This window comes from Conger conger, chromosome 3 (assembly GCF_963514075.1).
Source record: "Conger conger chromosome 3, fConCon1.1, whole genome shotgun sequence".
Classification (NCBI taxonomy): domain Eukaryota; kingdom Metazoa; phylum Chordata; class Actinopteri; order Anguilliformes; family Congridae; genus Conger; species Conger conger.
In genome coordinates, this window is record NC_083762.1 from 16494714 (window position 1) to 16519483 (window position 24770).

Below are 24770 nucleotides of genomic sequence, written 5' to 3' on the forward strand. Positions count from 1 at the left end.
GGTAATTGGTTCATCTCTTTAAATAAAAGGTTGTAATTGGTTCATCTCTTTAAATAAAAGGTTGTAATCACCTTCAGAATTCACTGAAAAAACAGAGCTCTAAGACACACAAATAATCTTGCATATTTTGGCATTTAAATGACAAAAAATGAAAAAAACCTCTATGTACCTCTTCACAGCTACTCCTCCTGTCATAGCCTTCTGCTTTTAGTCCGTCATGCTCTCTCTCACTCTCATTCACTCTCTCTCACTCTCTCTCTCTCTCTCTCATTCACTCTCTCTCTCTCTCTCATTCACTCTCTCTCTCGCTCTCTCTCAATCACTCTCTTGTTTGCTCTCTTGCTCTCACACACTCTCAATCTCTCTTGCTCTCACTCTCATTCTCTCACTCTTTGTCACACACTCTCTCTCACTCTATCTCCCAGTCTCTATCTCTCTCTATCTCACACTCTCACGCTCTCTCTCACTGCCTCTCTCACTCTCACTCTCTCCCTCTCTCTCTCCCTCTCCCACGCTTTCTCTCTCTCTCGCTCACTCTCTCTCTCTCTCTCTCTCTCTCCCTCTCTCACACGCTCCCTCTCTCTCTCTCACTCTCTCTCTCTCTCTTTCTCTCTCTCACACACTTTCTCTCCCCTGATGTGTGAGGTAAAAGGCGAGGTGAGTGCTTTGGAGAGGGGAGGGGGTGCAGTGTGGGGGTGTTGGGGTGGGGTCTGACGGTTTTAATGCCAAAGTCCTGAGACGCGTTGCGGCCCTCATCCAGAGCTGCAGGAACAGGGGTGTGGGGCACATGAAGGGGGGGTTAGGGGCGGTTTGGGGGTTGTTTGGGCGGTCCATTCAGGCCAGAATCAGACCCAGGCTGGATTAGCTCACCACTTCGCATCTCCTTGGCCCCCTAGTTACTCCCAAAGCAGGGGAACAGTGCAACAGAGCTTGTCCCTAAAAATCATACACATACCCTTCGAGATTTTAAAAATTATACACATACCCTTCGAGATTCTCCCCGTTTCTCAGGAACGTAGAACCCTGGGCTAGACAGAGGCTGTGACACACGCTACTACACAGAAACACAGGCGGCTCGCACACGCACACACACACACACACACGCACACGCTCACGCACACGCATAGTACACAGCGCCTCCGTCTCAAACATGCTAACCTTTTTATGTACAGGCAACTCCGAAACGCGTCATGCTCACTTGCACACCCGCACTCCTCCTTAACCTACGGGAACCCCCTCGCAGTAACAGGCAGCGAAGAACAAACGAAAAAGGAAAAAAGAAAAAAGAAAAAACACCGTGAGTTCGTTGGCAAGGCTCAACACACAATGGGGTTTCTCCTTAAGTTAGGAAATGGGACTGCGTTGCATTTGTCAATTTCCTGTCAGAGAAAAGAAAATGTCAAACATCACGTCTGAGAATCATATTCATGTAAACATACACCTATGCAGAAGTGGCTTATATTGCATGAAGAGAGAAAATATCACAGTTCAAATGGGGGGGAGATCCCAAACAACCAAAAAAAAAGAAAAAAGAAAGAGAAGGAAAGGAATGTCTATAAAAACGAGGAGTCCGTGTAAGAAAGGGTAGAAAAACCCAACTGGCCCTCTGGCATCGGCAAACAGCAAAAGGCACCACAATATTATTCTATTTTTTAAGTTGTGAAAAAATTGGCACGTCTTTTTTAATGCTGTAAATCAAAATTTACATATAAATAGTATTCCTATAAAAAAGTCTTTGCTGTTAGCTAGTAGACAACTTTTGCTAAAATGAAAATAAATATTTCATTTGTTTAGAATATCTGTCTGTTATATAAAATAAAAATATTTCTTATAGGTGCAGGTCTATAGCATATTGTTTGTCGGGAGGTTTGTTTTTTTTTGTTCTTTTTTTTTTTTCCTTTTGTTTGAGTTTTTTTTTTCGTGTTTTCTGTGTGTTTTTTCGTGTTCTTCTCTTAAAGGGGTGCACTGTCTGGCTTGGCCCGCGGGTGGGAGAGTCTGGTCTGGGCTCCGGCGGCCCTGGGGCCGTGCCGCCCGGGCGGGTGGTGAGTCCGGCCGTACGCGGGCGTGGGCTCTGCGTTCATGTTGAGCATACTGAGGAAGGGCGTGCTCTCGCCCTGCTCCTCCTCCTCCTCGGAGTCGCTGTCCGACAGGCAGCTCTGCGAGCTGTAGTCCCGGGCCGTCTCCCCCCGCGGGGCCACGTGCCCGTTCAGTCTGGACCTCCTCCAGCGCCTCCCGCCCCCGGAGGCGCTCCTCTTTGGTTGCTCCAGCGAGGACAGGTACTCCTGCGTGGTCTCGTAGTCCTCGTCCTCTGCCGGCCGGTAGGGGCTGGAGGGCAGGCTGCCTGTGCTGTCGCAGAGGTACGTGCGGCGGGCGGGGCCGTCGTGTCGGGCCTGCCGGGCGGGGACCTCGTGCCGGTGCTGCCTGGCGGGGACGTCCTGCAGGGGCAGCTGGAACCTCCGCAGCAGGGGCTGGTCGTCCTCCAGGTAGTAGGGGGTCTGGGCGGAGGGGGGCAGGGACAGGGCGTGGCCGGCGCCCGGGGAGGTGATGTGGAAGGTAGGCACCTGCGGGGGCAGTGAGTAGTGGAAGTCCACCGGGGAGAGGCGGGCGGGCGTGGTCAGGGCCGACACGTACCTGTGGGGGGGGGGGCCAGGGGGTGGGGAGAGGAGTAGGTGGGGTGGGGAGAGGTGGAGGTGGAGGGGGGAGAGGGGGAAAAGAGGAGGCGGAGAGGGGGAGAGGAGGAGGTGGAGGGGGAGAGGAGGAGAAGAGGAGGTGGAGGTAGAGAGGGGGAGAAGAGGAGGTAGAGGTGGAGAGGAGGAGAAGAGGAGGTGGAGGGGGAGAGGAGGAGAGGGGGAGAGGAGGAGAGGAGGAGGTGGAGGGGAATCACCCAGAAAAAACACAAAAACAGTGGTTCAGCGACACTTGGCTCCCTGCTGGGAGCAACACAGAGACCCAGCAGAGAAGTGTGTGTCTATGTGTGTGTTTATGTAGTGTGTGTTTATGTTGCGTGTGTGTATGTAGTGTGTGTGTTTGCTGAGGCGTGTGTGTATGTAGTTTGTGTGTGTGTGTTTGGTGCGTGTGTAAGAAGTGTGTGTGTGTGTTTGGTGTGTGTATTTATGTAGTGTGTGTGTGTGTTTGGTGTGTGTATTTATGTAGTGTGTGTGTGTGTGTTTGGTGCCTGTATGTATGTAGTATGTGTGTGTGTATCCAGTGTGTGTGTATGTAATGTGTGTGTGTGTTTGGTGTGTGTATATATGTAGTGTGTGTGTGTGTTTGGTGCGTGTGTGTATGTAGTGTGTGTGTGTGTGTGTGTTTGGTGCGTGTGTGTATGTAGTGTGTGTGTGTGTGTGTGTTTGGTGTGTGTATTTATGTAGTGTGTGTGTGTGTTTGGTGTGTGTATTTATGTAGTGTGTGTGTGTGTTTGGTGTGTGTATTTATGTAGTGTGTGTGTGTATTTATGTAGTGTGTGTGTGTGTTTGGTGTGTGTATTTATGTAGTGTGTGTGTGTGTTTGGTGTGTGTGTTTATGTAGTGTGTGTGTGTGTTTGGTGCGTGTGTGTATGTGAGCAGCAGAGCCATCACAGCGCAGAATGGGCCTCTGCCTTCCCCTCAGGACTTTGTGTCTTGTTGTGTCCTGTCATGTTTTTCCGTGTTGCTGTGAGTTCCCATAGCACCCCCCGCTGCCCCCCCCGTTCTATGGCACTGTGAGGATCTGAATGTACTCCTTAAAAACTGCGGCTTTTGAAAGGTTCAATGGCAAACTGAAATAAAGAGACTCTGTTGCTACAGTAGTTAAAAACAAAATGGCGTATGTGTCAGCCCTGGGAGAGACTCTTTACCTACATTGCATAGTGCCGTAAACCACACAATGGAATAAACATGGTTCTTGGTTACAAACTGAAGGTGCTTCCGTGTGGCTGCCATTTTGCACATAACTAGTATTTTTTCCTCTTCTCATGTAGCATCACTTAGCATTTTACAGAGCATACTTCCTCAGACTGAATATAAAACATTTATCTGGCTCAGTGAGTCACTGGCAATGCTGGTCTTCCAGACGTAAAAACCGGAATATTCTCTGGTCTTTAATGAACTGCAATGGGCAGGAAACCAAACATCTACAGTAATAAGGATAAGAAACAGATAGACTAAATGCGGCCAATCCCCCCTGGAGCAATGTTAAGGGGTTAAGGGCCTTATTCAAGGGCATAACAGCTGCAATGATCTTATAGTGGCTACATTGGGGCTTGAATCACCAATCTTCCAGGCAAGCACATTAGCCACCTTCACTGCATGTGTACAGCATTTCCCTTGCTGTCAGTTAAGCTACAGTTACTCATTCCACTATTTCAGCACATCTGCTGTGCTAACTAGTGAATTACTGACAAACATATTTCCATGCTCTTACACCACAGGGCTCTTTTACTTCTCAGCAGTCTAGAAAATGGACAAACAGAAACCAGAAATGGTGCATAGATCAGCATAAAGCACATTTTCTAAAATGTCACTGTCAATGGTTGTACAGGGATTTTCACTTTCATTTAATAATAATAATAATAATAATAATAATAATAATACATCTTTATTTGCACAAATCCAAACAAAACTTACAAAGTCAGTTACGGTTTTAGTTTAACTTTCAAAGAACTTCTTCTACAGTCATTAAGGCCTATTCAAACTACCCTTTTTTGTTTGAATGGTCAGTTATAGTTTAGTTTAAATTTAAAATAACTGCCTCTACAGTCGGTACAGTTCCACAAACCGACCCTTTTTTGTTTGAACAGTCAGTTATTAGTTTCGTTTAAATGTAAAATAGCTGCTTCTATAGTCGGTACAGTTCCACAAACCGACCCTTTTTTGTTTGAACGGTCAGTTATTAGTTTCGTTTAAATGTAAAATAACTGCTTCTACAGTCGGTACAGTTCCACAAACCGACCCTTTTTTGTTTGAACGGTCAGTTATTAGTTTCGTTTAAATTTAAAACAACTGCCTCTACAGTAGGTGCAGGTTCCTGTCCCTTTTTGCTTCGCTTTAGTTCGAACGGTCAGGTACGGTTCAGTTTAACCGCAAAATAACGCCATCTCGACGTATCCTGAACAGTCAACAGTCTCCTGAACAGCATAACGTGTCGCGTTTTTTTGCCATTAACTCTTTCAAACGGCCGGTTCCCGCCGGCCCCCAGGGAAAGGCGCGCGCGCGAGTGACAGAGAGAGCTTGGTTTTTAAGGTGCACACGGGCGGGGTCGCACGGCTGCCATAGCGCGGGCGCGGGCGCGGGGGGTGTCCCACCTGTCGCTGTGTGGCGAGTCTCCCAGCGAGTCGAAGGAGTCCCTGTACCGAGGCTCGACCCGGGGCTCAGTAATGCCACAGTGTGCCACACGCCAGGCCTGCGCCTCCATGCAGGCAGGACTGTTGCATTTACTGGTCCCCACCGAGGACGACATCACGCCCGAGCGCGAGTCGGACGCCACGCTGCCCGTTCGGTCCAGACTCCACGTGCGGTCCTCGTTTCTGCACGGGGAGGGGGGGGGAACGGGGAAGCAAGAGCGGAGAGCGCCATGACATTCATTCATTCACAGGCCCCCCTCTCTCTCTCTCTCTCTCTCCTCCAGACACACGGCCCTGCCAACATTTCATCTCCTGCACATGCTAAAGGCCCCCAAACCCCCCCTTCCCCCTCCACCCATGGCCAGCGGTGGGTAGAGGACAGCAGGACAGGATGGCAAACGTTTGGGGTGGGGAAGGGTGGATTGTGATGCAAGAGAGTAACCAAGAACCATAAAGGCCAGTGTATAGTCCAGCGACAGGGTGTTGACGATGTCCAGTGGATATTGACAGTGACGTTTGGTTTATACTCTGGGCGACTGGAGTGCGTTTATAATTTTTGGCTAAGGACACAGTCCACTGTATGTCGGGTGACGAGAAAACATTCATGAACGTTCCTGCGATTAGACTCTGTCACTGGACTACAAACCGGCCTTAAGAGGGAGAGAACGAAACGCTAACTCAGCGGTTCCACTCCAGCAGCGCTGTAAAAAAAAACGCGAACGTCAGACCTCCGTAAACACAGCGCGCGTCTGCGTAGTGTTCCGGACGGGGGGGGGCGGACGGGGGGAGTGAGGGAGACGTGTGTGACGGAGCGGCAGGCCGGAGCTTGCAGTGACGGGCGCATGCGGTCCTGGCGTGGGAGCGTGGGAGAGTGGGTACTCCCGTCCCTCTCCCTGCCCCCGGCTCGCCAGCTGCACCCAGGCCAGGCTAAAAACACACCCAGCTGCTTACAGCGCAGGAACCTGCTTCTGCTTCTGCTTTCTGTTGGGCTTAGAAAAGAGTCTCTGCTAAAATAAAGATCACCTCTCAGCTGTGGTGGCCTTTATAATTGTAATATTACATACTGGAATCGACAAAATATAAAGGTAATTATGAAATATATATAGGCAATCCCTGCTGGAAAATAGCTCTGCCAATTGTACTCATCAATAGTAATCATCCCTGCTGAAAGAAACAGCTCAAACTAGGATTTGAAACAGTTGGTTGACCAGTTTACACCAGCTCCATACTCAACATGGTTTGCCCAGCTCAAGCTATGGTTTGAAACCACTGGTGGCTGGTTGACACGCTCAGATCAGCTCCATAGTCAACATGGTTTGATGAGCTCCAGCTATGTTTTGAAACTGCTGGTAGCCGGTAATTTCAAGCGCGTCAAAGCCGGATTTTATAGCAGGGATTGGTAAAGGTAACGACTCCAATCTTACAGTTACATTTAAAACACCTGCATGTCAAGCACTCAAAGTTTAAAGGGCCAAGTTAAATGGCATGAGTGAACGAAAGACATGGCAAGTGAGTTATCTTTATTTAAGCAGACTTGCTTGGTTGCTTATCACGCAGGTCTGTAGGAAAAGAGGTTTGGGATGGTTAGCATTTGAGAGATGTGTTTTTATCCTCCCCCCCCTGCCTGTTTGAAACTGGCGAGCCTTGGCTGTTCCTTCCACTCCCGCTGCGAAGCGGGGTCATGGAAAGTTTCGTGGCCGTGTTCTCCGATCCAGGGCGCACTCCCCTGTACCTGGACTTTGTCCACGAGATGGAATGACGGATTGAGCCGATTGTTTGCGTGCAGCAGCAGATGGAAAGGATCTTGGGTTTGAAACTTAAGAGACGGGACGGCAGGTGTGCACCCCGTCTCCATAAAACCAGAGTCCAAACACAATAGTCGTAATGTTTGGTTCTCCAGAACCCGATTGAGGGGGAGGTTTAGAAACAGACTTCACAGCTTAAATTTGAGACAAACAACCTCCTCACGGCCCTGTACCCATTTCCAGATCATATTGGGAAATTCTTCAGAGCAGAAGGCACTCAAGGAAGAATTCAACAAGAACATATATCAGTGCTCCATGTACTACCCTGCTGAAAAAACAGGCCAAGCTTGGTTTTGAAACATCTGGTAGCTGGTTGACCAGTTCAGACCAGCTCCCAGCTCAACATGGTTCAGCTGGTCGACCAGTTCAGACCAGGTTCCAGCTTAACATTACATAAAAATATTCTATATGGTTTGACCAATTTGAAAGCAGTTATGAAACAGTTGCTCAGGCAAGCTATGATAACTAATTGGTTGACCAGCTCGTATCCAGCTAGACCAGGTTTATGACCAGAGTGGTCATAAACTGGTTGATCAGCTCATACCCAGCTAGACCAGGCTCATAACCAGCTTGACCATGCAGGTTGACCAGTTCATACCCAGCTAGACCAGCTAATGACCTGCTTGACCAGCTCAATTTTCAAGCTGGTCAAGCTGGCACAGCTGGGTTGTACAGCAGGGTAACCCTTTTTTGGGGGAATTGTTTTTGTCAAAATTTTAAGCCAGCATTCTAGAACGTCATCACTTTCAATTACCAGCAGTTGCATCAGCATTAGAACATTCTAATCACACATTAAAGGCTTGTGTATTCAGAACCAATGCTGCCATGTACATATGAAGCTTTTTGAGGCAGAAGTCCTTTACATTTCTGCCAACGTTATCCCAAACCTGCCATTATCTTCGCCTTTCCAGATGCTGCTACTGCAGTTAGTAGAATCTGTCAATCATCACAAGCAGATTTATCGATGTATTTATTTTTTGATGCCAGTAAAAGAGAGGGAGCTCATGGGTGGTACTGTACCCAGGGGGTCAACCAGGAGAGATAATCCCTGATTGGACGAATTTGAATCTAGACGTTACAGGGAAGCGTGCCTCGGAAGGGTGGGTCGTGTTTAGCAGTTGGGGTGGCCGTTTGACGTTGCGGTTTGGGGGCTATCGGATGAGTGGGCGTGGTCCATCCTGACCGGACGCTGGGAGGCAGGGCTGCGGTTTCCTGGGCGGGGGGAGGGCAGGGTTACCTGTGACTGGAAGAGTGCGTCGCTGTCGATGAGTGGTGGGATCTGGAAGACGCTCGGCTCCCGGTGAAGGAGGTCCCCGCGTGCCGTATCACCCGCTCCGTCGCCGGAACGTTCTTTGAGATGTACTGCAGGAGACAGCCAGAGAGTCATCACCTCACCTCTTATACCACATGACTTACACAGATCCTTTTACATAGTGCTCATTTATACAGCTGGATATACTCTCAGTGAGCACTTTATTTATGAGACTAATTGGTATTGGTCTTCTGCCGCTGAAGCCTATCCACTTAGAGGGTGTGTTCAGAGATGCTCTTCTGCATACCACTGTTGTAATGTGTGGTTATTGTCACTTTCTGGTCAGCTTTGACCAGGCTGGCCCTTCTCCTCTGACCTCTCTCATTAACTCTCATTGCCCGCAGAAATGCTGCTCAATGGTTATTTTTTGTTTTTCGCATTCTCTGCCAACTCTAGACACTGTTTTGATTGAAAATCCCAGGAGATCAGCAGTTTCTGAAAAGTTACTTCACATTTATTCCCCATTCTGACATTTAGTCTGAACAACACCTGAACCTCTTGACCACATCTGCATGTTTTTATGCGTTTAGTTACTGACAAATGATTAAATATTTGGCCTACCTAATAAATTGCTCTCTGAGTGCAAGCTCACTTGTTGAGCATCTTGGGTAATACACTGAAGATGATAGTGATAATATAGGGTCCCCGCCCCCCCGCACAGAGGATTATGGTCAATGTGGGGTCCCCCGGAAGGGTATTGTGGGTAATGTAGATTTGTGTGAGTTATTTAGACCCTCGTTTGTCCTTGTAGCAACTACAGACATCAGATCTGGAAGAGTCTCCACAGTTACTGCCAAACAAGAGACACAAGCCCCAAAGCACAGCCCACAAGACGGCAGGGGATGGAAAAACACAGACAAACAATCTGTGTGTACAGAGGAGAGTTATTTACTTCCACAATTTACAGTAACAGAGTGGATTTAAAGGCACAGCTGACACAACTAAACATGGCGGTGACATGGCTGTAAATAACGTTCTGCTGAGGCTATTTCAGACCTGAACGAGGCTTAACGGGATGCAAAGTAAGATCCATTGGCTAATTGGGCACCGGGGTTTGAATGGTGCTGGACAGAATCCAATGGGTTCTGGTAAAAAAAAACAAAAAAACACCCAGATCGGCAGGTCTTAGCTAACAGCACAGCGCATATAAGGTTACTGCACTGCCTTGGGAATATCAGCCATATCCTAAAGTATGTACATTTTTTGACATACAGTGTCTTTCATGAAATGTCGAAAAAAAGTAAATACTGAAAACATTTTTTAAACCAGTCTGCTGTGTAGTGGTTAAGGTACATAGCTGGGACTCGCAAGGTCAGTGCTTCGAACCCTGGGGTAACCATGATAAAATCCACACAGCTGTTGGGCCATTGAGTAAGTCCCTTAACCCCACAATGCTCCAGGGGAGATTGACTCTTGCTTAGTCTAATCAACTGTAAGTTGCATTGAATAAAAGCGTTAGCCAAATAACATGTAATGTAATGTAAAAAAGTGCAGGGTGTTTCACTCAGACTGACCAATAGAGGTCGCTCTGTGGTACATGGGGTTCCTTTCCTTTACCTGCTGTCTAATACCGGGTGAGAGTGCAGTGTGACAGAGTAACACTGATATGCTCAAACCCGCCCCTCAAGGTCAGTAGCACTGCTGGTTTCCTTTCCCGCCTGATAAAATCCAATAATGTCTGCCCTGATTGGTCCGGGATGGCACTTACCTGGTGCGTCAGGTTTAAATCAGTCCCTGATTGGAGGAGAGGAATGCAGACCAGCAGCACTACAGACCTGGAGAGCCTGACTAGAGTATCCCTGATGTAGTGCAATGGACAGGAAGCTGGACTCGTATCGCGGACGGAGATTATTCCTCAATAATAAACCAGGTCAGGCAATAATTGAAAGAAAATAAAGTATCTTCAGTATCATGTCGGTATTAGTGTTGGCACCAGTAACTCACATCCACCATGGGGATCTCCTCTGGGCCCGGTCCTGGGTGGTTGGGTCCGTTTGCCAGGTTCCGGTTCGGGTTTTCTGCACACATGTTTTGCCTCAGGTGGCTGTGCATTTTCTTCCTCTGTTTCCTGTGTTGGCAAAACGGAGTTTCAAAACAGAGTTTCAAAATGGAGTTTCAAAATGGAGTTTCAAAACGGAGTTTCAAAATGCAGTTTAAAAAGGTTTATTTTCTTCCCAGATTTTCTGATAAAACGCAGTGGAAAATGTGTTCCCTCTCTCCTCCCTCCATCTTTTAAAAAATATTTTGCAGATGCTGTTATGAAATAGCATTCAGAATAGCTATGAGTACATATAAACCAAAAGCATATGCATAAGTGAAATTAATTATGATAAGTAATTCTAATAATTATTAAAGTAATTGTAATTGCTAATTATTGTAGTTGTAATTACTGAAGGCCACGGCTTTCTGATTTTATGGCTATTAAATCAGATTTACTAGGAAATCACACAATGAGTATGAATGTATAATCTGCTAAATCGATTTGATAAGCAACAGTACAGTAATGAGGCCCCCTGGCCTTGGTTTGGGCTGACATGTGTAAATAATAAGCACTGCTCTTTTCTCAAGTGTAAATGCCCAGATAGAAGGAGAACCTCTTTAGTGCAGATCCTTATCATAGCCTGGATACAAGGCTGTAGATAAAAATAGCAGAGGGAGGGTGTGGGAATAGCAGAGGGAGTGTGTGGGAACAGCAGAGAGAGGGTGTGGGAATAGCAGAGGGAAGGTGTGGGAACAGCAGAGGGAGGGTGTGGGAAGAGCAGAGGTTGGCTTTGGGTCTTACTTGGTCTTGCAGTAGGCGACCACACACACGATTCCTACCACCAGCAGGGCCACGCAGATGCCAGTGATGGTCAGGACCCTCTTCTTGTAGAGCTCCTCTGCCTCTGGGAATGAGAACGAGCAACAGACCCCTGTCAGCTCCCCAAACCGTAAATACTCACCCCCATCCTACTATCAGCTCCCCAAATACTGCCCCCCATCCCACTACCAGCTCTCAAAACCCCACACAATGACCCCTACCCCAATGTCAGCTCGCTGAACCCAAAACACTAACCCCTGCCCCACTAGTCTCCACCCCTGTGAAATGATGGAAAGCCCAGAACAGTGAGATCTGCACTAAACCCAAACCTGCACACACACACACACACACAAACACTCCCCCTCGGTACCTTTCTACACCAGTGCACTCCCATTTTCCACACCTCTGCACAGAAACTCCCTCCCTCGCGCTGCAAAGGTGAGGGCTGGGTTTTAAATTAGGAAAAAAATAAAAGTTCAGTACGGGATTCCGCCTGAGAATTCAGCTGCCCAGGGCCCGGAGTGGCTGCGACTCTAGATATTTTTCCGAGGTGGGATTTCAACCCCGGCCTCTCACTCGTCCAAAGATTTCATCTAAAAAAGCCTCACCACTCAGCTAAAGACAAAATCGCCCCTAGCCCACGGCAACAACGTTATTTTGCATTTGAGGGTTATGTCATCAGGGAGCGTTGTCGCGGTAACCTGCTACAAGATTTTGCTGCACTTCACTGCGCCTTCGCTAGCAAACTAGCTGAGCTAACCAGGAAAGACCGGCCCCATCCAGAGCATAGACCGATACCATCGGACCCACAGTCCTCTCTGTTTCCGTTCAGTTTGGGACAGCACGACTCCCTGCTTCCATCTCAGGCCATTTCTTCTTCTTACGCCGCAGTCTGCAAGCCCAGCTCGCAGAGAAACGGGTCAGAGGAGCACACTCCAGCTGTAAGCTTTGAGCAGGCACACTACAGACGCTCGACTGACCACCGGGCGGTGCTGGTGAGCGATAAGACGCAGCCATCCCTGCTGACCGACTCCCTCCCTCCCAGACCGGCGTCACCATCAGTGATCCTCCCTGGAGCAGGGCATGAGTCGCCCAGCAGCTTCCAGGTCTGAACCTAGTCGCCCTGAGCGCCGGGAAGTGATGGTCAGACCAAGGTGTTAATGCAGAACCCTGGTTTCTGTGCATCAGATGTGGAGTTGAGGAAGCATTGATCACTACCCAATCCAAAGTCCTCCCCTCGATTTGTCATGCTCCGTCCCTCCCGCCTAACCTCTTCCCACACCACCCAATGCCCTTAGACATGCCACTGTATCTGGTTTTCCCACCACGGTGGAGATCAACCACCCCATACCCCCCCCCCCCCCCCAAACGCCCTCCCCAAACCACACCACTGTGCACCTATGCATTCAGTTTTGCACTGCTGGGAAAAGGCCAGTCTTCAATACAAGATTAAAAACATGATATAAACCCAAAGAAACAGAACAGTTCTCAGGCTTCAGTACTCTGTCTGAAAAGTTTTACACCCAACTGTACATACACAGTATCTGTGAGCAGAGTACCTGCTGTTCTTTAGGGATAGTAACATCTATTGAGATTTATTAAATTGATTTGAGTTTGAAGAGTTGCTGCTTGGCTTGTGTAATGCACCTGATCTCCTGGCGTTACTCTAGTCCTAGAGCTGGGGTGTCCAATCTTGTTATAGTTCTGGGTTTGTTTTAGCCCAGAACTATAGCACCTGAACTGACCTGGTCTACAATCAAGACTGTGTTAATCAGGTCATTTAGTGCTGGGCTAAACCCTGCCCCCACACCAGCTAAAACTGGACATCCATGTCTGAGTGTAACTAGTGTAACTCCTATGGTGACCAATCTCCTAGTCCTACGTATACATGTATTGCAGGCAAGCAGTAGAGATACTGTTCAATGTATTCTTTTGACTCTTATTTGATTGAGTTCTCTGTCCTCTCTGAACCATAGATGCAGGAACACTGTACGGGCCACACTGTGAGTCGTGTCTCCTTTCTTCCATATCTAAACAAAACTGTTTCTTCCTGGCCAAAATGTTAAATCTTTAATGTGAACAGTGAACAGTTCCTTTGCAAGCATCGCTGCCTTGATGGGCTTCGAAAAGCCTGAATAAACCAAACACCAACAGCACGATGGGGCGGGCACGAGGTCCCCGCTCGCAGGTATACTAAAAAATAAATCCAATTGGGAAGGACCGGGGCTTTCGTTTACATCAAAGACGAACCTCTCCTCAGCAGTGCAACGTTGCAAAACCGGTAATGTGTACAGATAATGAGGACACAAAAAAAAACAAAAAAAACAACCAGCCTTTGACCATGAATACTCCAAAACCCACTGCTGGAGGCAAGCCTTTCTTGTTTCATGGACACCTCCCTCTCCCTCTCTCCATGGTGCTAGCCCAAAAGCGCTGTGCGTTTTGCGGTCAAAGCACCATTACCACATTAACCATTTTAATTAAGATGGAAGCCATTTCAGAGGCCCCTCGAACAGGACCTTCTGGGCCGCACAACTAACACTTTAGAGAGTCTTTCGCGTCTAGTTAAAGCCTCGGTGGCCATTTTGTAAAGGGAGGTGCCCATGAAAGAAGCACCTAAAATAGTCCACAACCCAGCAGGTTGCTTGGTTCAATTCATGCCCAAGATGTTCCACTGTAAATGGGGCAGGGCTTGGGTGGAGGGCAGGGTGGGGTTTTGCCACAGTTCTCAGTACACCCATGTAAAAGTGCAAATCAAAAATAATGTGAGAAAAAGCTGTAAAATGAACAAAACATTTGTTTTTCACCCTTTCTTCCTTGGAATAATGAACGCTTTCATATGAGATCAATGTTTTCTGGGTAGAGCCTAAGGGAGGCTTTGGCAGTTATGACCAATGGTTGACCAAAGGGGGTGGTGTTAGTAGAAGTACATATATTTATGGATGTCCAATGGGATCTCATTTGCCACAGTGGGTGGAGTCTGTGGAAGTTCTGTTTTTATTGGGAGCTGCATCAGCCAATTACTCTCTGGACCAATAGGAGCTTGGTAGCTCAACTACTGTAGCTTTCCCATTGGTGTGCACTCAAAGAGTCTGGCCTCCTCATCAAAGGAGAATGGCAAAATCCCAGAGATCTCTCACTAGATAATTTCAAGGGAGAAAGAAAGTAAAAAAACAACATTTCAGCTAAACAAAAGCATAATAAATGATCTTTGCTGGAATCATATGCTATTTGCACAACCGTATTCAATGCAACTGACATGTTTGCATCATAACAGCAATGACCATAAACTTCAAAGGCAAAAAACTAAACGAAAAAAACAACAACATAATGAGACTTTTTTTTGTGACAACTTTTGAACCACAGTGATGTCACAGTGCACCCCGCAGGTACAGGTAAGCCACGCGGACAGGAGAAATGAACAGGAGGAGGTGGAGGAGGAGGTAAGGACCATGAAAAGCGAAAACACAAAGGGATATGAAAGCGCTGAGAGGGCGGAAGTCAACTGTAAGCCTGGCATTGCATGCTCATTACATCAGGGAAACACTAGGGGGCGCAGAAGAATCCGGAACCTCAAACAAACTATACATATTCCAGGTCTCTGAATTCACATGGCAAAGGGCTTTTAAATCAGCAGCACTCATTTGCTTTTTTTTTTTGGTGTAAAAAAAAAAAAAAAAAAAACTCTCCCAACCAAGTCTCCCCCGTTTCTATGGCAACGGGTTTTCCCTGAGCATGTGACCGGGAGAAGCATTTAACCTGTACTTCCGTACCTATCCTCAAGGTGTCACTGTAGGCACTATAACTGCAGTAATCAGTGGTGAGCTATCAAAGGAACACAGCCAATTTTTAAATTAAAGACCAATTGAGGAGTTTATTGGCGCGAGAGTGTCTCGGAACAAGGGCCATGACAAAAACAGCTTACTTGCCTACTATTGAATATACTATAGGGCAGCCTGTAGCCTGGTGGCTAAGGTACATGACTGGGACCCAGCAGGTTGGTGGTTCAAGCCCTGATGTAGCCACAATAGTGTCTGTGCAGCTGGTGGGCCCTTGAGCAAGGCATTGAATCCCACAGATATACTATTTGTTTGCCACTGTTGTGGCACTTGTTAATGTACTAATTGTATACTTGTATACTACAGTAGTAGGCAAGTAGGCTGCTTCAGACATGGCCTATGGATGGTAAAGGCTCGTGGTGGTGTAGATTTCTATTCTAGCCCAGCACTCCCTCTCTTGGTTCACATAATTAAGCTGCTGATTGAAGACCATCAGTTGAATCAGCTCAAAAGTTGAATCAGGTGTCATAAAGCTTGCCTTGGACCCACACTGGCCCATCCTGGATAAGACTAGACACTCTTGGGGTGGCTGAATTAATTAATGGATTAATTAAGATGATTAAGGTCCATGTGTTGTGTTGAATTCTTTATCGGTGGCTTCAGAAAGTGATATATCGCCCTCTTGGTGATGGAGGACAGAATTACAGGTTAAAAAAAGGAAGTTCAGAAGAACTCATGACTCTAATACAGTGGTCTCCAACCCTGGTCCTGGAGCTACAGGGTCTGCTGGTTTTCCTTGTTACTCTGCACATAATGAATCAATTAAGGCAGCAGATTACATACTTCAACTCTCCTCACCTGGCTACCTGGGTCTCAACAGGGTGGTGAAAACAGAAACCAGCAGACCCAGTAGCTCTCCAGGACCAGGGTTGGAGACCACTGTCCTAATCCTGAACCCCTGATTTCAGGGACAGCCCCCCAACACACACACACACATTTTAGTGAGCACTAGACAGTCACATACTGTGTTGAAGTAAAACCCCAAACACATGGATACAAATGGTAAAAACACACAAACCACACGGGCATAAAACCACTTAGTTCTCCCCTCTAGATTAACAGGTTATTGGACCAGAGTGGTAACGTGATGTATATGACAGAACCAAGCCGAGATACTGGGTCCCAAGGCCAATCCAGGGGTATAGACATACACTGTGCGCCCAGGGGGCACCAACAAGGTGTACTGGGGCAGGAACAGTGTTTGGGGAAGGGGTGGGGTCCTGACCTGTGTGGGGGGGGGGGGGGGCGGCATCCGTGACTTGCCTCTAACCAAATAAAAGGGGTCTGTCACCATGACGAGCATCAGGGCAACTGCAGGAAAGATAGCTGTGTGTTTTTTTGTTTTTTCCCCCCTCCTTCCAAGTGATTCACAGGCAGAGTTTAGACAGGGGCTGACTCAGGCACTGTGTTGAGCTCTTGTTGGGGGAGGGGGGTAACAAATCTGGTCTCTCAGCATAAACTCATGTCTTCCTCGAGTAAACACGCTCACTCTAGGAAAAGTTCACACAGTGTGTTTGTACACACGCCCCATCTCTGCTGCTGTTTTCAGTTTTTTTCCACCCCCCCCCCCCTCCTTTACCCCCAGCCACCCCCCAAACCCACCCTCAACCCCCCCAGATGCTAAATTCTGCTCAAGCAATAATGAGTGCTGTAGATAAAAGCCTTAAGGTTTGAGGGAGCTACGCTGCTAGTATACCCTGGTGGAAAATCCAGCTATGACCAGCTTGAAATATCAGCTACCAGCTGTTTCAAAACTTTGCCTGAGTTGGTCTAACTGGTCAACCAGCTACCAACCGTTTCAAAACCTAGCTTGAGCTGTTTTTTTCAGCAGGGAAGGGGCGGGTACTGCAATGTCAACAGTGTTAGCAAAGGATCGACAGATTCATATTTTTTGTTGTTGTTCATTTTAGCCTCTCAAAAGAATGGGGAAAAAATGGCAACTTAAGAAAATAAAATCTATGCAGTTCCAAACTTAAAAGAAAAAACTATATGTAATTTTACTAGAATTACTATTAAAAGTAAAAAAAAAAAAATTGAAATGAATGATTTTTCCATACCCATAAACTCAATCCCGAGACGCTCTGCCAGGGCAGAAAGTTGACAAAAAAAGAAAGGAAAAAAGAAAACAGTTTCAGAAAGAGATCTTCCAAACATACAGAAAACATACATGTGCTCCACGTGATCGGCGTGAGGTCACAGAGACAGGTGAGGGCGTGAGGTCGTTTGAGTGACAGGTGAGAGCGGACGAGACCACACACACAGACAGACAGATAGACACACACACACACACACACACAGAAGCAGCTCCGCATCGCCCCAAAGCAAGCAGCACAGAGGAACCCGGACACATGCAGAACGGAGACAGCCACGCCACTTACTGACATATCTAGATCTGATTTCTGGGGTAACGTTAAAGGGGACAAAACAAAAATAGATTTAAGAGCACTGCATTCCTTTTCGAACATGAAGAAAGAAAAACAGGAACAAAAAAAAAAAAAAAAAGGTAAGTTATGTTGCCACTAGTACCAAAAACTGAATAGCTTAATACATCAGTTTGTGTTCTGGCATCTGTTAATGTTTTTTTTCTTTTTTTTATATATACATGAAAAAAATTTAAACAGCATTTAATATGAAATATGGCAGGAGATTAGTGGTAATGCCTGAATATGCAAACTGACAGAACACAGTCCAAGCAATGTACTCATATTATTTAAAAAAAAGTTTCCAAACATATTTAAGGACAGAGAATAATCCATCAAATGCTGTTCAGATATCTTACCTTGCGTGGATGCTTAGCCATGCAAACCTATTCTAGGTTAATCAGTTATTGTCCAGTGGTTTCTATATTTACGTAAATAGTTTTTTGTTTTGTTTGTTTGTTCTGCAGGTCTGTGTTTTTTTGGGCACATTTGCAGCGTATTAATTTGGACATACTGAAACCAGAGACTCAGATGAGATTAAGTGGTTCCAAATTTTAGGATTATCGCCAGCGTCCCATGTTTATTTAAGCTTTACGTCAATAGTTAAAATCAAATTAGAATGGATAAATAAACCCCATTGAAAACTGGGTTTATACACGCAGGATGGACGCAACAAGACATTCAGCCTGACATTCACTGGCCGCACATTGTCCGAAAAGTTCAGTCACAGCTTTTTACGCAAGCACTACATTCCTTTTAATGTCAAGCCATCATTGTGGTTTTGGCAGAACTGAAACGAATGGCAAACATTATGTACAAATATGTGCATTAAAAAGTCACGCATGCCTTAAGTCATTACTCAAGGTTAAGGACAAAGCAGCACACGGAGTTAGATTGAAGGCCTGCCATAGTGTATATCTGGGTCACCACACAATTATGACAAAAATCAACAGAAGACAGATGAGGTGAGTCAGAGACACCCGGACGGAAGACTTTGACAGCCAGAAAGCAAATGTTCTCCCCTGACATTGTAATGCTAAGAATGGCTGAAATACAGTTTCTTTCTGTTCTCAACCCCTGTGAAAATCAGAACGGTCTTGTGGTACAGCCTCACTCCCGGTTTGATTGAACGGTTCTCCAGACACATTACTGTAAACACACGAGAGCACATAGTAACAGCGGCCATCTTGGAGGTTTGTTTTTTATTTCCATTGTATGACACAGGGAAATTCCCTTGTCAAATTAAGAGCCAGAAATTCCTGTGTCAAATTAAGTCACCTCACACAACTGGGCACTGCTGTTGACAGGCAAGCACAATAACCCAGACAACATTTCCTTTGACTCCCAGAATGTTCCTTAAAGTTTAATATCTGGACACAGGGTTCCTTGATCTCAAGGCTGAGGAGTTGACAGCTTGCTGAAATCTTGAGCACAACAACAATTCTACTAAAGACTACAGTTAACTGCAGACAACAAGAATGACGCACAACACTGTTGCTAACACGGCATTGTTGTATTGCTTGATACAACACTGTTGCCAACAAACACCACGGCTTTAAAAGTGTTGCTAACACAAACTACAAATAGCATACATACACAACTAGCGCAAATGACGATGGCTCTTCACAACCATAAATAGCAGACCAAACTCACACACACCACAGTTGCTAAAAGGACAACGGGTCTGTTACTGATACAAGCTATAAGAACATAAATCACAGGTACTAACAAAGATCGTGACACAGTTGTAACTATCACAAGATGTAAGCTCACATATACCACTGCGGACAGTGGGTCTGTAACAATCGCTAACAATCCATAAAGCATGGACACTCCTGTTTCTTCTCTGTACTAAATAAGACCTCGCCATCTATTACTTCATGGGGTTAACTTGCTCGTTCTCTTTGTCTTGCACACATACAGTAAGTGTAATTGTTTTATATTCTGTTCAATTTGTTGGGTATTTGTCTCATTTATTTGCTAACCATACTGACATGCAAAGATAATTTGTCCATTCTACGGTAACATACCCCGTGGTTTAATACAGGGCGATTAAAATAGGGTTAAGACGACAGACCTTGTCATCACCGAACAAAGCAACCCCGCTGATATAGATCACTTCCTTCCGTTATTACACCAGTAAGAGTACACATCACAGCCTTAGGCCTGGTGCGGAGATGTAGATCAGTCTCAGGGCAGACGCTCTGGTGCTAATCAGCTCTCCGGCACGAAACCCTCGTTAGAATCGTGCGCCGAAATCTGCTGATATCAGAGAGCCGTCGACAACTGCTGTCAGAGCCGGGCACGTCTTTTCCCGCTTCGCTAATTGTAATATTCGGTCAGACTCACTGACAAATTCTTGACAGCAACAAACCCTGAAGGTAAGGATTAGAGTAGGGGTGGTGGGGAAAAGGGGGGTGGGGGTACAGTGCTATTTTAAAGTACCTTTAAATTCCAAAACCTTTGCTTTGTTTCTGCCGGGTTCTTACTCTGACATTTCGGGCTAATTGGCCTGGCAGGCGAACGCGGATTTGTGTTTTGTTTGGGGAAAGGGAGAGAGCACTTTCGGGCCGGCGGGCGGTCGTGCGTGAACAGCGTCCAGCTCCGGGGGCGAAAGTAAAGTAGGATCTTTGAGCGGAGTCGAGTCCCGTCGAGTTCTCAGGACTGTTAGGAGGGGGAGACAGGAGCCAGGGGAGGGGAAACCCCTCCGTAAAATGGCTGTTTAGTGTGATTGTTACTCTCAGCTCCCACCTCCATTACAAAAGGCTCTTTAGTGCAGAAAAACTCTCCTCCAATTAGGCTCGGGCTGTGGGGGGAAACTCCCATGGTAGAAGTGCGGCTGGGGCTGGCTGTGGTACTGCCCCGACCAGTAAGGGGTCTGTGGGGTGCCAGTGGGGTGCCAGTGGGGTGAAGGGTGGCGACTATACTAGGGGCCCACAGCTGGAGAAGGCCAACAGAAATTCCAATAGGATAGCGAGCCCAGAGCACTGTCCTTTTAGGGGGCCCGGGGGGGGGGGGGGGGGGGGTTAAGGTACGTTATATGCCTGTGTTTGGATTCTGCATGATTTTCAGAGAAAAAGGGAGGCCTTCTGCTAGGTGAACCCCCCCCCCCCCTTCCCTCCTACCTGACAGCACACAGAGTCTGGTCTGCAGAATATTCGCACTGTTGTCATGACAACATGCAGGCTGCCAGCAGCTAGGCCAGTGGGGGGGGGGGGGGGGTAGTGGTGTGGGGTGCAGTGTGTGTGTGTGTGTGTGTGTGTGTGTGGTGTTGCATCTGCATCGTACCTGCAGCTATAACCGCACAGCTGCACACATTGAGAGGGCTGCAGCCTGCAAACTCTACCGTAGAGCAGCCCTGAAGAGTGTGTGTGTGTGTGTTTGAGTGTGTATATGTGTGTGTGTGTGTCTGTGTGTCTGTGTTTGAGTGTGTATGCGTGTGCGTGTGTGTATATGTGTGTGTTTGTTTAAGTGTGTGTGTGTGTGTGTGTGTGTGAAGGGAGGGCTCTCCAGAAGCATTGCCCTGTAATCTCATTATGACCGTTTCAGCCACGTCAGCAGTGGGGGGAGAGAACGCATCACTGCAGACAGGACTGCGTGCTGACGACCACGACCACTGAAGGAGGGCAAGTCATCCAGCCCACTTCCTGTACACCAGGGAGGGGGAGGGGCTAAACTAGCACTTCAGCATGGCACCCAGCCACAGTGAGACGGGCAGGGATAATGGACCAGTTCTATACCCAGGATACATACTGTCCATGTCTGCCACCTGTCTCAAGCATCAGCAGAGTTTAAATCTCAGGAGGTCTGCAAGCCGGATGCGGCTCCTGGCACCTACAGCAGAGCTGTTCATCTGACTGAATAAACACTCAAGGGCAAAGCAACACTGTAAGAGCCGTAATATACAGATAATAGACCAGTCGGCCTTTAACATCTACTGTGCAACGGGGAGTCCGGTGAAATGAAACTGGGAGACAACATCACCTCCGGTATGGGAATAGGGGTGGATCCTCCACAGGAAGTGTATTCATTCACAATTTGGTCCTTTGGCCGACAATCTCTGTCGTCAACTAAGGACCCGATTGGGAGGATGTAACTTAAAACAAGAACGTGTCAACGCTTCTTTTCTCCGTTGTCAAGCAGCTCTTTTGGATAAAACAATAGCTATTCATTATATATTGTTATTCGTAGTTTGTGTAAGTTTTACAGCAGGGTACAAACACGCACCACAGTTGCAGAAGTCAAACAGTCTCCTGACAGTATTTATTTTTGCCTATTTTTAAACTACATGAAAACAATGGACATTTGCTCTCTGGCCATATGGCTGACGTCCGGATTGATGAATGCAGTTGTGCAACACTAACTGCTTTCAAAGGAACCTCTCTGTTTTGATTGGTCAACCAGCTCAGTGCTGCTCTGCAGAGCGCTGAGTGAGACAGAACCCGGAAGATCGAGGCAGGTGATTGGCTACGACTCTGTGACTGTGTGTGACTCAGATTCATCTACAGGAACATTACTCATGACAGCGGGGCCTTGTCTCCCCAGAGACCACCCTGAGGACATCTCTGGGTTTGATTAGTCATGCCTGAGCCCATGTTCCCAGCATGCACTCTGGGTTTGATTAGTCAGGTCTGGGCCCCATGTTCCTGGGAAAAGACAGGGGCTTTCCTCATCGTAACAGGCTCCCTCCGGCACCACCGCACTGTGGAGGCGCTAGGCTAACGGGCCATGCACCATTCCTCGGCATTGCAATGCGTTTAGCGCTAGCTACTTGCTCATGCTCAGATCTGGTGGCTCGGGATTTTCATGCAATGCTGGTCACACAAAGGGGTATCCCAACGTTACCGTGGCGACGCGATTAATGTTTCGTAAAATCAATTTTTAAGTGTTACAATATATTTCTGCTTCGAGGAAATTGCGAGTTAATGTTTTACAACATTCTAAACCGAACGGAATAAAAGCAAGCATGCAATAAAGTGGCTTAGTATATAATCATATAATCCATTTAGTAAGTACTGTTACTCTAACAGTTACTTACATTATCGTTTTCTAAATGTATTTAAAGGGACAGTTCACTTTCTGGACATTTAAAAATACCATTTCAGAATTAGTGCTTAGTGTTTTGCAAGTGACCTAGATATTTGAGTGTGTGATAAAAGATATTTTAGATGATTCGAGTGACCGATCACATGCCATGGAGGCTCATGACTATGACTACGTCAGTTTTCACTCCAACCACTCACCACTCCCGCTGATTTCACTAATTACTTCCCTCCCGTCTGGTTTAAGGTGTGATAATTAGTGAAATCAGCAGGTGCAGAGATTAGTTGGAACGAAAAGCCGATAATTACCGAATTTCTGATAACCTGCCAGTTTCACGGCGGCTTGTACCACAATGGGCTCATTCCAATCACTTATTTTTCTCCACTTTTTTCTTTTTCTTGCTCTTTTATCGACTCCTAGCTCCACCGTTAAGCTAGGAAAACTGGCAAGAAAAATAAATGTAGACGGGGGAATCGAGAAAACTTAGGAATTAGGCAAAGTGAAATACTTTTTTTTCTTCTGGGTCACAGGAGATTAAATAAAACTCAAGTTAAGTAGAGTTTATTGGACCCTGTGGGGTAATTTGTCCTCTGTATTTTACCCATCCTAGTTACTTAGGAGCTGTGAGCAGCCTCAGTGCAGTGCCCAGGGACCGACTCCGGTCCTGAGCCAGTGCCTTCCTTGGTTAAGGGCGACGGCCGGAGTGTACCTCACCTGGCACGCATGCTACTGCGGCTGGCAGGATGCGCGTGACTGGTGCATTGTGGGCAGGAGGTTCTACGACACGAAATGCGTCCTGCCACGCCTCGAACCTGCAGCCACAGGCCGGTCCACCCTGCCAGATCGAGCCAGTCACGTGGCTTTTAATAGTTATGAATACTTTTCTCCCCACAGATCCAGATTTTTCCCTCGGGTTTTTTAATGAAACACATTTCTCATAACTTTCGTTCATTTCGGAATATTTTATTCCAAATTATCTTGAGCGTCGCCATTATTTTCGCATTTGCAACGCAATAATTCTTAAGAAAAATGTCACGTTCATATTACAAATAGCATATTTTTATAATGAGCAAAGATTGATAGTGCATTGTGATGTACATAAAGGCAAACGCACGCAGTAAACTATTTTAAGAGATTGCGTAACAGCACTTATATCTTACAGCGGTTAGATGTTCTTGTGTGCATATTAAACCATTGGGCTGTTCCCTTTGGCGGTGAACCAGAGCTGACTAAGTCTTTTCATTTATTTTGTTTGGAGTTTCTTCAGAGCAAACATTTGTTGACACAGGTGGGCAGCTTAAAAACTTTCTGCAAAACTCTAAAGGGTAAAAAAAAGTATGAAAAGATATTTACGGTATGATTTCACTGGAATGTTGGCCCAAAATAACTGCCAACTTCTGCGCTGAAGAAAAGCACCAGATATTTAATACTCCCTCCTCAACATCTGAGCCAATTAGTCATGCTTCTGGACGTTTAAATGAAATAATATTTGTGTTTCAGTTTCCTTCCACAGTGCAATATTTCATATATATATATAAATGATTGTGGTTTTATTTAGATTTAAATTATTAAAGCCGTGGGATTTTATCAATACTTATTGTTGAGTCTTCTCAACAAATTCTGAGATGCAGACACTTATCAGACACACAAGAATTCTGTGGCTAGTTTAGGGATTATATCCATCCACAAAAGACACATGCAGTTTTGTATCTCTATAGATGGCTGCATTGCCGAGAGCATGCTTTTGCTGCACTGCACTAATTTCTGATGATGAAATGCGGGAATCAGTCATTGAATGAGTTTCACTTCCATGGAAAGATCTGGAACATTTAGACGAACGTGGCCAGAGGGATTTAGACCTGGGCCGGGGTAAGAGAACCCTGGCCCGGCCGCGGAACACAGCGGCAGGAGTATCGAGGGGTTAAGATGGAGGACGGCCGACACAGACCAGCATGCCACAGCACAAGCCCCACAGTACATGCAGCTCCAAACCACAAACAGCCAGAAGAAGAACGAGAAGAGGGAGGAGGAGGAGGAGGAGGAGGAAAAAGAAGGGAGTGTACCGTAGAAACCGGCCATAACGTCGGTTTGACAGCGATCTCCGGTAAAGTTATTTGGACACCTGATGGAGGGAAACAGAGTGCCACAGGAAGGAGGGAGGGAGAGAGCAAGAGAGAATGACAGTTGGGAGAGAGTGAGAGAGAGGGGGGGAGTACAAGAGAGTGAAAGAG

At 46.6% G+C, this 24770-nt stretch overlaps 1 protein-coding gene across 3 annotated transcripts in view; it reads right to left on the reverse strand.

Moving 5' to 3' along the window:
- Positions 1 to 792: 792 nt before the first annotated feature.
- LOC133124034 (pro-neuregulin-2, membrane-bound isoform-like) overlaps positions 793 to 24770 on the reverse strand; it is a 137788-nt gene continuing 113810 nt past the window's right edge. The window contains exons 5-11 of one of the 3 annotated variants that reach the window (XM_061234855.1): positions 24603 to 24661; positions 17134 to 17157; positions 11220 to 11322; positions 10382 to 10505; positions 8363 to 8487; positions 5282 to 5503; positions 793 to 2631 (exon numbers count right to left, since the gene is read on the reverse strand). In XM_061234855.1, the coding sequence (XP_061090839.1) occupies positions 1953 to 2631; positions 5282 to 5503; positions 8363 to 8487; positions 10382 to 10505; positions 11220 to 11322; positions 17134 to 17157; positions 24603 to 24661 (1336 nt within the window). In that variant the 3' untranslated portion in view covers positions 793 to 1952. The remainder of the gene's footprint in view (positions 2632 to 5281; positions 5504 to 8362; positions 8488 to 10381; positions 10506 to 11219; positions 11323 to 17133; positions 17158 to 24602; positions 24662 to 24770) is intronic. The other 2 variants (XM_061234857.1, XM_061234856.1) reach the window with 2 other exon arrangements.